Here is a 15,039-nt window from a genome sequence, read left to right as displayed (position 1 = left end):
TAAACAATGAATAAAACTGAGGGTAAAAAAAAAGGAATATATTTTAAAGTCTTGGACCAAGACAAGGTCAAAACAACACAAACATATTAATGGAATGCATTTGAAAAGTATCGAAAACAAATGATGAAGGCATAATAAACGTTTCTGAGACTATTTTAATGTTACCTTCATACAGCAAAAAAAGTTGAAAGTATTTTAATTTTAATAAAAACAAACAAACAAACAAATAAATATATCAACAAACTATTGGGACATAAAATGGACATACAAGTGTATCGCACAATGGAAAGATAGGCTACATTTAGGATTTTTTTTAAGTAACCATTTTACATTTAATTTTAAGAAAATGGTCAAAGTGTGAGAGATTTTAAAATAAAGTCAATAGCTACAAATGATCAAAATTATTTACAACTCTTACTAATTTCCCCCCCTCTATTTTCCTCATTCCCACGAAAACATGGCTTTTCCACCCCAAAACTGGCAAGTTAGTAAAATAGATTGGATTCAAGTCTATGCGCGCCACTGAATGTGGGTACTATGTAGAGAAAAGCTGTAGTTGAACCCACGCATTCAGAGCAGGACCAAGGCTTAATTATTGAGGGTGACCCCCGATTGCTCAAACCAAATAGAGTTGTAGCAAGAAGCTCTTAGCTATTCAATTATAATTGGTGTATTCGGTCATAACAAGCATATGCGTTTTAGCACAATGGGTGGACTCTAAAAGGAACCTCAACAGCACATTAAAACTGCATTACTTCTTCCAAGAAGTGTACTCAAGATCTTTCTGGTCTCGATGCGCACACCGTTCCAAAAGCGCACACGTCTCCAAAGGTGCACGTTTTACCACACAAAAGAGTTGATATTGTTTGAGTTTTAACAAGAGGTGTACATATGGCATCCGGGTTGTAATTAAATGTTTTTAAGTTGTTGTTTTTGTCTGCTCAGTGAAGTTTCCTTTTCTTCTCGATGTGCAGCCTTTTCCGAGTCTGAACAAGAGAGAAGAATTAAATAGCTTTTCCGCCAGTTTGGAACAAATGGATGGCAAAAAGCTGGTCAGCGAGTTTTAGTCCTTGATTGCCTTCTTCAGATGCCCTTCAGACAAAGGCTGGGGATGAAAATAAAGCCCCACCTGGTACTTCTGTTTGCTAAAATAATAAGAAATAGATTTCGTTTCATAAATAATTGCAACAGATTGTAAAGTGCAGCAGTTGAAGAAGTATCAATCAAGAGAGAGGGGCCAGGTATCACCTGCTCTTCAGTAAGACGCATTTATTGTTAAATCAGGTTCTTTGCGATATCTATGATTTCCACAGCAACAGGTCGCCTATGTTTGCCCATACTTTGCATAACAAGCAAGATATTACTAGGCACTGATAAAAATCGAGGGACAAATCTGACAATCCCAAACCCACACCTGTCCCGCGATATCCCAATGTGGATCTGGCATGAAAAGTTATTTGTAAAGCGTTAATATTTGGTTTACTTTGGATTATTTCGAGGTCTTTATAACAGCACGACATCATTCCCTATCTCCTTGCTTTATTTGTCCATTTTATTGAAAGCATATGGTTATCAGATGTCCTACAAAATACATATTTAGTTAGACTGGCGATGAGTGCCTTTGTGGACACTTGGGCACCACGGTAAATATTTTGCGCCCATAACAGTGCTCTTGGGCTCTCCAATAAATGAAGATTTATCAAGGCTTGGGGGCTTGGGGCCAAGTGTAAACTCGTACTATCCGACCACGTTGGAAGTCTTTTGTTTGCAACTGCGACCACATTTACAACGCGCACTTGATGTTCTTAATAACAGACTCCGTTTGGAGACACCAGTGCGCACGCATTTAGTTTCCTATGCAAATGCTTTTGTGCATAATATTCTGTGTTTTCATTGTACTATAGAAGTGCTGCTGCACACAATCACAAGTTATTCCACATTTTCTTCAATTTAATATTATTTCCCCAGGGTTTTTGCACTACAGCACAATTTACGCACAGGAATATCGCCACAAGGCGCAAAAAGGCAATGACACTAAATTAGCACTGTTTATAAGTAATTCTTTCCCGTTTCGAATAATTAAAATTTATTGTTGAAATTTATATGTTAAGTGCCAATAAAAAAATGCAATAAGCCATGTATGTTCATAATACTACCTACATGATGTTAATGCAAATCATAAGACTATTCCTGCTCCAGATCCGTGAACTTTTTTTTTATCATCCAGAAGTTGATGTTTGATAAAACCTCATGCATATACTGTACCACTATTATATTTCGACAATGAGGACTTATAGAATTCATTGCAAAATAAAGGTTTATAAGCCACTATATTTGCAATAAGCTGCAACGAGCTCGTGATGAAATTGTTGTAGACAAATGTATAAGTGCTACTATAAACAACAACAACAACAACAGACAACTATAGAAAAGTTCACATGACATATTCTACCCTGTTTTAAACCCCCTCTTAGTTGATTTCTTAAACCTGAAGGTAAATTTCGGAAAGGACAGTCTCTGATTGGCCACTTGACTCTATTTGTTTATCCTAGAGCGCAGATAGGATAAAGGGACATAAATGACGAATGGGCGCATCACTCTCTTTTGTTCCTTTGATTTATATATTAGGGGAATGAAAAGAGACTGCATGCTGCTCACTGGTGGACAGGACGCGCAGTGCTGTAGACCAACACCCTCACTGAACCTCGGTTTCACTGAGTCAGTCTGCAAGCCAAGAGGTAAGCATCTGAATTATGATAGGTTTCTCATAGGTTGTTATCCAAGACCTTAGACTGAAGCTGACCAGTGTGTTTCATGTACAGAATGACTCCAGGATCCACGTGCGCGTCGGTAGGAAGGAATGGGGCATTTAAATCTAACTGGAGTTCAGCATTAGATCCCAAGGCTGGATCCACAGACATCACCAAAAGCCAGCAAATCAAATGCAACAGAGAATTTGAGCTGGACAGCACAAACTCGGCAACGAAGGAACGCTCATCTACCGTCAACGAAGAGAACACAAGAAGTAAAAGAATGAAGAAAAGGATGCCGGTTAAATCAGCTAGCAGACAACGTGGGAATCGCAGAGTGAAGGCAAATGACAGAGAAAGGCATCGCATGCATAAGCTGAACTCCGCCCTGGATACTCTCAGAAGCGTGCTTCCAACTTTTCCCGATGACGCGAAACTGACTAAAATTGAGACTTTGAGATTCGCCCACAACTACATTTGGGCATTGTCGGAAACACTGAGACTTGCAGACCAAGTTCGACAAAGTTCAAATCACGATCGGGATCAGGAGAACCTCACTGTGCAAAATATTTGCTTGGATACGCGTTTTAGCGCGTGTAGCGCACGCGCTTCCAAATGGCACTCCACAAACTCATCCTCAAATTGGCAAGAAACTGAAGGCTACTACGCTGACATGTTACTAGAGGGATTGAACTGCGATTTTCGGGACAATCTGACATTTAATCTGATCTGCGAGTAGCAAAGCTAATCTTGTCCCTTGCTGTAAAGACCACGAGAATGACATAAGTGTAGAAATTTTATTTTCCATTTACGCCTTATGAAAAACGTCATGATTTAATCCCTTAAATTATTCACATTATTTATTATATATTCCAGTCATTTTTATACGCAAGGGAAGTTTAAACGCAAAATAGCGCTTTTCTTTAGATTGCCAGCTCTTAACACTAAAAGATGTGTTTGACTGTTATAGTCATAAAGTTGTAAATATGTGTTGTTTCCTTCTTTTTAATTTAAATGTAAACCTTTTGATACAAATCATAAATAAATATTGAATCTGCTTTAGTGTTTCGTCAAAGAAGCTTTAACTGTTGTCCTTCATACGACGCTTTCTGCGCTTCCCAGAGCAACAGGTAGTTGATCAAAATAGGGTACATGGGGGTTATTGTTCAATGTCACATTTACATTTAAAAAAAAAATTAAAATTCAACATCACTAGTAGATATAGATTTGACCTAGTATCATTTAGGTCTTAATATATTTCTCTATTCTATTTCTTTATATTCTTGCAATAATTGAGTAGGACAGCTTCTTTGAGATTTCTTACAGCTGCACAAAAAAGCTATATTGTACTCTGACTGAAGTGTGAGTGGGTTGATGCTTACATTACAACACTTGAGTATTTAGTCATTTATTCAGTTGTCTTTATAATGCTCTTGAAAAGCATAATTTTCAAAGAAATAAACCATAGAGAAATTTCACAATGGATATACAAAATTTTGTTTCTAGCAAGACTTAACATGTTATTTTTATATAAAAACATGGAGAATCCAAAAGACAATGTACATACATGGAATAGATTTTATATACTGGTGTGCGTGGGGAATAAAACCATGATTACATAATTTCAATGATTAGTTTATGATTTTTTTTTATATGCAAATGCCTTAAGTGGTCTTAAGATACCCTAGCATGAGTCTTTTATACAATGAGATAAATGTCTGGAATAACAAAAACACTGGAATGTATGATAACAATAGCACTTAATCTGGATAGACTATATTCACATATTCAGGTGACGTCTAATCACAATTTCCTGATTACTGTTGCCAAAGTCTATTTATATCCATGCACATCTGTCTGAGTATGTAAGAGCTGTTACAAACATTCATTCTGGCAACAAAGCAGCCTCACTGAAAGACTATCCAAATAAAGAGTTGCAGATTTCCAAATTAATTCCCCAGATAAGGGAATGTGCAGTTTTAAAGTAGAATGTGGGAAACATTCTACTTTGGAAAAACAGTGACAACATCATAACCCTCCGGAGGAGTGACGTGTTCACGTGCGTGTTTCTCGCAGTAAATCTTGTCCTCGACAAAAAAGTGTCCTTTTTGCTTAAGATTGATCCCGCAGTCTGTGCAGACGTAGCATTCTGGATGGCGAAACTTATCTCGAACTTTGACCATCAATCCTCTTTATAACCAAATAAAGAGAAAACAGTTGTTTAGGAAAACATGTTTGCAAAAAAGCCAACAATTATAACCAAATAATTAACAGAGAGCGAATTATAAAGGTCATAAAGAAATTGAGTTCCCAAATGTTCCACTAGATGGCAACACTGGCATGATACAGCAAAGGACATGCAACTGTTCTGAAATGGATTTCATTAAAAAAAAAAAAAAAAAAAGTGAAACTTACACAATCCCTGAACCACATTTGTCACAAAGAGAGAGCTTTTCAGGATTCCCAACCGAGGCTCCAATTTTTGGGGTGGGGGCTTTGACACTTCTGAAGCCTGAGGGTTTATCTGTATCACCTGACACAGAGAAACAGAGATCCATGTAATACTAAGGCTGTCTTTTATAGGCCCAAAGATCTGAAGCAGAATGTGTTTCACAGCTGTAGTTACAGGCATGGCTTTAGATACTGATGATTATTAAATCAGAGATAGATTATTTTATCAACAGAAGCTAAGGCCTGGCGGGTGACCCGTGTGTAATTCATACACAATGTAATATGGTATAAAAGGAAAGATGTATGAGATTATACCAGTTTCCAGGATCTCCTGCAGAACTTTAAAAGAGGCAGACTGGCGAGGAGGCTCATTGGATTCTTGATTCTCCTGCAGCATTTTGTACACTTCAGAGTCTGCAGCTAATGCAGGTATTGGCTGGCCAGGTCTACAGGGATCTGGGCTATAAAACATGCAAAAGGTCACAATGATGACAGCCACAAGACAAACAATATTCTCTCAAAAGTATTATATTATTTAACTAAATCCTAAATGGCTAGTTTCAGCCCGACGGACATAAATTCAAATAAATATACTTATACAGCACAAAACTGGAATAAGTGTAGCACGTAATGATACAGTATACAAGTGTTCATAATAAGTAGAAAAAAAAACATCTGTACAAAATCTGGTTGTAAACACTTGTTAATTCATAGAAGCTTTGTATTCATGCTGGAACATGTCCCATAAATTTACTATACAACTACACACAAGAAACGTTGAAATTTAAATGTCAAGATATTCATAATGCATGTATTTAGAAAAGATTTCCATTTCATATAAAGGCTGTTGTTTTGAACTTTGTACTACTCAAAGAACTTTGAAAACAACATATCACGATTACTGGAGTATTGGAAGGAATGTTTGCAGAATATACATGAATGTTCGATAAATGCTAGACACAACTTAATTAAATGTAAACTTCTCATAGGCTATACATGTGCAAAACTAAATTACATAAGATTTTTCCAGAGGTGTTGCCTGAATGTTATAAATGAAAAGCTGCCGAACGCACACTGATTAACTTATTATGGACATACAGCAAACTCCACAGGTACTGGACTGATATCTTTGACTTTCTTTCAAAAGTACATAAGAGGGACACTCGATCCAGACCCAATAATCGCTATATTATACGTTTTTGTTGAGCATTCCTTTAACAGGCATGAACACCAGTCCATCTTCTTATCTATGGTTCTTGCAAAGAGATTGATTCGTGGCTTAAAGAGCTGATGAATATTATACAGATAGAAAGATTACGATTTATTATGAACAATGAAAAGTCAGATCTATTTCAGGGAATTTTTAATCCTATACTGGATCACTTGGATATATTTTTGCTCCATATTGGTCATATATACGGTTTGATATTTTATTTATATATTTACTAGTTATTTTTCTGTATTCTTTCCATATGTCATAGATGTTTATCCCAGTTATTTAATACCTTTTCTGTTTACTTTTATTTTTGTAAATCAGTACCGTACTGCTGTTATTTTTTGGACCACACATTTTGATCAGGTTTATGTTGTATAAGTGAACATAAGTGTAAAAAAATGGTACACTTTTACAGACCCCAATGTTTTGAATAATAATATATTTTGTCAAGGTAAGAAGCCCTTTTTAAAATAAAATAAAAATATAGGATTGTGTTATAAGATAAAAACATTAGGTTTTTGTGGAGGTAGCTTGCCTTGCCATGTCTTTTGATCTCACATAACAAATGTCGGTAGGTTATCATCGAGGACTCTCTATAATATAATTTCCTGATTTCTTTTTGTTTTTCTGCATGTTTGTTGTACCACATAGCTTTGTGACAGTATGTCAGTGAGGTGTGTATTATGCTTACTTCCTACTGGCTTCACTGGATGCAGCAGAAGTCTGGACGCCATCCACTGCACTGTTAAAACTCTTAATGTTTTCAGAGGAATACAGGCCAGCAGGGTTATTGTACATGTTGGTGACCAACCTCGGACTGCCAGAATTGAAAGGAATGGCACTTCTGTTATGAGCAGAGCCTATATGTTTCATCTCCTACAAAAAACAAAACAAAAAACAGAGCAGCTACTATCAGTCTAAATCTCAAAAACATGTCAAACAAAACTGTTACTTTAAAAGATTATTTCACCCAAAACGGCTTTGGTCATTTACTAGTTCCAATCCTGTTTGACTTATTTTCTTCTTTTTGTCCATATAATGAAAAATCAGTGGACTCAAATGTTGTTTTGGACTCCACTGACACTGACTAAAGATGACAGAATTTCATTCAAATAAAATGATTTCATAACAATGGCAGTAATATATAACTTTCAGACCAGAAGAAAAGGACTGAGAATCAATCATTACTTTTTTTTTTATAACTGTAGATATTATAACCAAGTCGATGTGAACAAAGACCATTTTACAACAGGAGAAAAAAAAGACAGAGAAAAGTTTTTCCACACTAAGGTTTTAATGACTTTCGTCTGTCAACAACATATTTAACAGTTGTTTCTTACTATGTTTCTCCCTCTGCTTAAAATTAGGAAACATTTGTAACTCCCAAACTATGCAGTCAAACTCCACACACTTCCTATGATCACTCACATTCTGACCCTAAATTTCCAACATACCCTGCAGGATGTGGATCTTGCGTCATGGTTTTGGCTGATGAACTCCCTGTCTCCATGGATAGGGCTTTTTAGGATATAAACAATGACTTCACTTTGGTAGCCTATGGCGTCGTGCCTTTATTTGTTTAGCAGCTATGGTTCCGTTATGTATGACAGTCTCATGCACTACAAAGGTCTTTAAAACTCATTGAAAATGATCAAGGGTCCATTTAAAATTCCCTCAGCTCCCAGCTAAGCAGAGCTAAAACGCACCTGTGCTTCTTTATTTGCCAGATTCATCTTGTATGGATTGGTCTTTCCTTCTTCAGTTACCAGCGGGGACCACATTTTTGACTCTGATCTGCAAAAAAATTTTTAACTTTCAAGCAGTGAATCAGTAAATGATTAAGGTACAAAAAGTGAGAAAGATGAAAATTAGACCCAGCACCATTTTACAGTGTATGCCATTATCTTCCACCGTGTCACAGAATATTATATCTAGAATGTCTGTAAGAATTTAATAAAAGACAACTTTTCTGTTTGTTTTGTAAGAAGTTTCATTATATCGTGCTTTTCTACATACTTATAGCTAATGCTACATTCAGGTTAACAACTGCATGTTCCCCTTTGCACTGTAATGCCCCACCTGTCAATGGAAAGCACCATTTCCTCTATGCAAGCTTTGATTTTATTTTGTGCTTCCAGGTGAGTCATGCCCTCTGTTGATTCTCCATCTATGGACAGGATCATGTCCCCTATACAAAGGTCTGCTTGAGCCGCTTTGCTTCCTGGAGTCACCTGAAAAAGTCAAAACTGGTCATCTAAAAGGCTTTAGAATTAAATTGTATAGTTTTTCATACCCAAATATAAACTTAAAAGAAATACAGCAAGATTTTTATAATAACTTATTTTTGGTGTAGCTTTCACTTGTTACATCCTGACCTCCTCTATGTCAGGGTGAGCACCTTGTTTCTGAGAATAACGTGGTTAAACATGCACTAAGCAGATTTTTATTTACACTTTGCTGGCTTATATCAGGATGAATATCAACTAGAATGCATGATGTTTGTTTATTCCTGAACTAAACTGCTTGTTTATTTTCTGGATACTCTTAGATCCAATCCCGACTAAAGGGTCGTTCACATCAAGGATGATAACTATAATGATAAATCAAACAATGAAGTTTTGATATTTGTTCTAATTCTGTGAGAATACAGATAGATGACATAACGCTAGGGCACGCTTACAGTAAACAGACTGTTATTGTGCATTGTGGATGCTAATAGATTTATCATTGCAGTCATCGTTTTTGGTGTGGAATGGCCTTCATTTCTAAAATGAGATCTGAAAAGAAGTGCTATTTAAAGCGAACTATTTTTGGTATCAACATGGTGGCACCCATGAAAGAGACCCACTCTAGTAAAATAAAAAAGCTTATTCTAGAAATCTGATGTTGGGAGTCTTATACTAATGCAAGTGAACATTTTTTTTCTTTATACATACAACTTCTAGTTAAAAAATGTATTCAGTGCCCCTTTAAGAGATGACAGGCAGCTTGTTGCGGTAGAAGGTACCGTTTGTGTGTCATATTACAATCATAACATGCATTCATGCCATGAATACTTGTAATGTTTTCAAATCAATACAGGTTAGGCGACTGAACACTTTTCTGCTAAACCATATGGAATGAAGCACAGAACTAGTTCTATTTTGTGTCAAGATGAGCTAGTTATTAGCTAATTGGTTCCTTTTGTTTCGCGAAACATTTAATCCAAGTGTTCGAGACATTACAACACTGACGTTTAGGACGATCCGGTCGCGTTCACGTGCGTTCCTGTTGGATGCTGCTGCTGCATGCAGGCGTGACACGTCTTTGAGAAAGTTTATCCAGATCCTGGAGTATAATATGTTGGCCTAGTGATGTCTGTGAAATCCATTTTTCCTCTGTGATTAATTATTAACAAATCCAAAATTAATGTCTTACCCTCGAGATTGTCAGAGGTTGTTCGAAATCTTTTCCCCCGACCAGACGGAAGCCCCACGGTCCAGGACCTTGTAAAACAACCCGTAAAGGCATTATTATTTCCAACACGTAGCCTAAACGGGTGGCGTCTAGTGCACTGTAATCTGTGCTCTGAACTCCGCAGTTTCGAGTACTGTAATTGTAGCGGGACAGGGCGTTCCCTTTGAAGAGACGATACCTGGGCGGAGCTTCCTCAGAAGTGAGCGAATAATAATGTCAAGTATCTGTGCTGATAAGAGCGTGTTTCCTATGTTTATTTAGGGGTGGACCATTACGTCATCTTATATTGGAGTTGACCATGTATGGAAGAGTCAAATCCTGAGATTTGGTATGTGCCACTCCCAAATCGAGTAGATTTTTGGCATGGGGGGCTATTCGCTTAGAGCATGAATATTCAGCGGGACTGGATCACATTCTCAACATTCCCAAAGAGTGGAACAAGTGCAGACAAAACAGGCAACGCGGAAGCACAATGTCAATATTTAATTTACACTAGAGTTTTATAAACTTAACAACAGTACCACTTCCACTGAAGTGGCTATGTTTGTTGACATTTTCCAAAGTTTTATACTGTTTCAGATAAACTGCCTTAGTAAGGGGATGTTAATGTCATTCCATTCAAAAATGTTTCCTAAAATGTTAATGGTTAGTACAGATAAGGGTTCTGGTTTAGTAACCAGGCCGGATGCAGTTACGATGTCAGTTGGAACACTGAACTAAACGATCTTAACTTCTTTTAACTTGGTGACACCCTTCCTGCAGAGTTTACCCCTTCTTTATAAAATCTGCCTGTAATTATCAAGCGGTCCTAGTCTGTCAGTAACAGTTTCAAGTATCTATGCTAAACTGGAATATGCAGAATGGAAAACAATATAATCTAAAAAAATAATAATAATAAAAATCCACTTTTGCCTTCCCATGACTTTCCAAAAGGGAGAGAGAAAATAATATGGTAGTTTGAGGAGAGAGAGAGATGTCAAATATTCATTCAAGCCCCCAGAAACTACTTTTTGTAATTTAATACTATAGGGTAACATACAAATAAAGCTAATTTACTAATTGGTTTATTGCAGAAATGCATCATCACAGGCTTATTATTTTATGCAATAAGAAACTATGCAATTAAAAGAAAATTGTAGTACTATATAAAGTAAACTATTAAATTAGCAATATATATATATATATATATATATATATATATATATATATATATATATATATATATATATATATATATATATATAATAAATCACTGTTTTGCTGGGATGCAAATTAATTAATTTTAATGGAAATGCATCATTGCATTATCACGGTCTGTGAAATACCTGTTCATGCATGACAAACCCATGTACTTTTACTGCCACATATAGTGTATAGTGTATGTATTTGCATGCAATTAGAAATTTTGAAATGTTAAATCATGTAAAATACAATAAATAAATAACAAATAATTAAAATGAAATATTAGTGCAAAATAAGAAAAACTACAATGAAAATAAATGAAATAAAATATCTACAATGGAAAAGTAATGGAAAAGCATAAAAATAAATAAACAAACAACAATCATGAAAAATTCTATAAATAAAAAAAGATAGAAATCTCTCTCTCCCACCACCATAAAGATTTTTTTTTATTTTTTTATTTCACGGTTGGATGTTAATATCCTAATACTTTATATTAAATCATTATTCTGTCTAATTAAAATGAAAATAATTACTTTAATTAAGATTAAAGTCTATTAGTAGACATTTGGCCTTTTTATATTAAACAACAGAGAACCAAATGAAGTAAAATGGCAATAAATAGTTATTTTAACTTATTTAAATAAAAATGAAAATACTGAAATTTGTTGTTGAAAGTAGTAAAATGTATTACGTAATAAGTAGAAATTTGCCATCTTTGAAAAAATTACAGAGAACCAGATTAAATATTTTCCTTAATCTCTAACAACATTTTTTTAAGTGTCTTTCCATTAAAAGTTGAAGGCTGCTACATTTACAGCCTGTTCACTGAAAGAGCCTGTTGGCGGCACCAGCGGTGTGTAATGTAGCTGCGAGCTCGGACCTGAAGAGCATAAATCAGATGTGCTGTAAACCCGCGACCAACAGGGGTCACCCTCAGCCGTCTGCGCTCGAACATGCGGACAGTTTTGAAATGTGTCACTGTTGTTTTCGTTTCCACTTTTTTTCCGTGATGACAGCACTGTGAACCACAAACACACAGCTCGTTCTAAAATAATAATAATAATAATAATAATATATATATATATATATATATATATATATATATATATATATATATATATATATATATATATATATATATATATATATATACATATATACATATATATTTATTTGCGTGCGACCTCAATAATCAAAGCGTTTGAGCGCGAGATCAAAACATCACTGGACTTCATTAAATTGTGTAGTCTTCAAGAGAGTGTACCTACATTACACCAAGCAAATACAAAGTGTTTAGTAAGGCTAATGTTTTAGTGTTTGGAGGTGATAGCAAGATAAGGATAGAGAAGTTCCCTAAGCTGTTCTTTTTAAAGGCAAGTTATAAATGTTGTTCCCCCTTTGATGGTGAGCTCTGTTGAAAAGCAGAAGTAAAGCATGTGGCCTGAAACTATCAGTACAAGTTGGTGAAAGTATCGACTCTGTGTTGTGTTTAAATCTTGTGGTTAGTCCTGAGGGCCCTCTGCCCCTGGTAGCCCTCAAATGTGTCATGAGAAGGTGTTTTGTGATGTCATTGTGTGGGAATCGGTTCAATAATGACAGGTAGATCTCAAGAGTATATATGTTTTTGGAAGACGTCAGAGCATGTGGGAAAGTGAGATAGAGGGGTAGTGGTTTATGTTGAATACGGGGCCAATGGTGACATTTTGAGCTGTTAACACCTTCTCCCTCCGTACCGCTCCCCCACCCACAGACTGACGCAGTTGGTTTGACCAACAGTACAAGCAGGTGCTCAGTGGTCAGATACAACTAGATGGTGAGATAGCATTGGCATATTGGAACATCTGTACAAAAAATAAGTAAATAAATAAATAAGGCTCAATGTGATAGATAGATTTATAACCATTTATTCAGCTGTAAACTTACTAACAGAAAAAAAAACTTTTGACATTTATTTTATTAAACTATATTGTAATAGGATATATTTTGCACCTTTTTAATACATCCTTTATATTATTAAACTAATTAAAATAGTTTAGGAAAATGTTTTACAAATGCACAATTAAATAAATATTGTGAATAAATAAATAAATAAATGTTGAAATTAAAATGTAATAAAAATTACGTTAGATTAAATTCACAATGTCATATTAATTTCATGAATTTTTAGAATGTTTCATCAAATTAATATATTAAGGTTGTTGTTGTTGTTGTTATGCAATTAACTCGTGTGTAAACTTTCAAATGTCTTTTTGTTGATTGTTGTGTAACTCTGGATGTATTTGACACAAAATACCTTTTAATAAATCATTATTTTATCTTATTAAATTAATTAAATTCCTTCAATTATGTTTAAAGTTGTACAAGTCTAAGTCTAAACTTGAAATGCAGTGTATGTTGCTGTGGTCAAAAGTGTGTGCCAAACTATTTCACTTTCAAAAGCACACAGCACAGAATTTCCTGGTTGTGCTACATGTGGTATAACCTAGGCATCTATACTAGAAGTCTGTCTACATGTGTTTTAGCTTGTTTTATATACTGTATTCAGGTTTATATGAGTGTGCATGAGAGTGATAGTTTTTGGAGGTGTGGCACTGAGTAAATGGAATGGTGATAAGTTCAGTGTGTATCAATTTCAGCTCAGATCTGAGGCAGATAATTTGCAAGCACAGACTGTTTTTATGTGTAGGGTTATAGGGATTTTCCAACTATGCTGAAATCTGAGATTCATTGCACATGAGATAAGTATTTCAGTGAAACACACAGGCAGTATGTAATTAGACAAACCTCCAGGACACTTACACATGCCTCTCTTTCTCCAAACAAAATTGTTTAAAAGGTTGTAAAAGGTACATTTGCTTGCTTAAGAGATTCTGAATGAGCATCATGACCTTTGCTTTAGACCTTCAGATCAGAATAGTGTGAAAGTGGCGTGTTTTGTCTGCTACTTAAACGATTTTCCATATTAAGCAGGATTTTCAGATTGAAACATTAATGTTCCTGAAAAATAAATATGCAAAAGCAATTTTCACTAGTAAATCTGACAAAAAATAACAAAGAAATTTAATAAAAAAGTTTTATTATTGTATTATTTAATATTTTGTAATATAACATGCATAGGCAAAAACAATTGCTTTTTTTAAAATCACCAATAAATTTTTAGTTTTCAAGATAATTTTTTTTTTACCAAACTTTGTATGAAGATTGTATAACAGAATTATTCAATATACCATTTTTTCTTTCTGCAAAATGTGAGTAAAGTGACCATAAACGGGTTTTCTCATTATATACAATGTATATATATAAACTAATAATAAAGTATAATTTGCATATTAATGTGTTTTTGGGGCAACATATAATGAAAAAAACAAATGTAATAATGGGAGTAATAATTGACAAGATTTTCTTAATAATACATAATATTTCACAGAATATTTAAATATTTTCTTTCCTTATTCATTTGTCATGTCTCCAAAAACACGTAATATAAATGTTTTTAGTTCCGTGTCCTCATATGAGGAAATGTATGAAATCAACATCCTGTTTCATAACAGAAAGTCATATTTTGATTTGAAACCCCATAACATTTTCCTGAGATGCTGATTTATGACACAATTAAAAAATTAGACCGATTTAAATGATAATTACAAAATATGATCATATTGACATTTACAATTAATTTCTGACATTTTTGATGACCAAGGAGAGGGAGTGGTCACGGTGAAACATCCAATAATTTGGCATGTACAGTCTCATATTCATAAAATTCATAAAAATATAATGTCCTCATATGAGGCCGTAAGGTCTTATTAATGCTAATATACCAACCTATTAAAGTACTGAAATCAGATTGGTACTTTTGTAACTCACTGCTAACCACCAAAAGCAGGTTGTGATGATGAGGTCACAAGATGAACCAAAGCTCATCATAAGCAGCTTTTCCACAGAATGAGAAAGAAAATATTAATAGGCCCTATATAGAGA

At 34.8% G+C, this 15,039-nt stretch overlaps 2 protein-coding genes across 2 annotated transcripts; one reads left to right on the top strand and one right to left on the bottom strand.

Moving 5' to 3' along the window:
- Window positions 1–2,640: 2,640 nt before the first annotated feature.
- On the top strand, window positions 2,641–3,802 carry LOC113113172 (neurogenic differentiation factor 2-like). Its single transcript, XM_026279345.1, has 2 exons — window positions 2,641–2,738; window positions 2,823–3,802. The coding sequence occupies exon 2, from the start codon at window positions 2,824–2,826 to the stop codon at window positions 3,487–3,489; it is 666 nt and encodes a 221-aa protein (XP_026135130.1). The 5' UTR covers window positions 2,641–2,738; window position 2,823; the 3' UTR covers window positions 3,490–3,802.
- A 512-nt stretch (window positions 3,803–4,314) lies between these two features.
- On the bottom strand, window positions 4,315–10,039 carry LOC113112660 (PDZ and LIM domain protein 1-like). Its single transcript, XM_026278416.1, has 7 exons — window positions 9,835–10,039; window positions 8,497–8,648; window positions 8,124–8,211; window positions 7,109–7,293; window positions 5,517–5,662; window positions 5,166–5,283; window positions 4,315–4,940 (listed from the first exon to the last, which is right to left on the bottom strand). Exons 1-7 carry the CDS (start codon window positions 9,925–9,927, stop codon window positions 4,754–4,756), a joined length of 969 nt encoding a protein of 322 aa, XP_026134201.1. The 5' UTR covers window positions 9,928–10,039; the 3' UTR covers window positions 4,315–4,753.
- Between the last annotated feature and the right edge of the window lie 5,000 nt (window positions 10,040–15,039).

This window comes from Carassius auratus, chromosome 13 (assembly GCF_003368295.1).
Source record: "Carassius auratus strain Wakin chromosome 13, ASM336829v1, whole genome shotgun sequence".
In the NCBI taxonomy this organism is placed as follows: domain Eukaryota; kingdom Metazoa; phylum Chordata; class Actinopteri; order Cypriniformes; family Cyprinidae; genus Carassius; species Carassius auratus.
The sequence above is the reverse complement of the archived record's forward strand: the minus strand, read 5'-3'. Positions and strand labels throughout refer to the sequence as shown.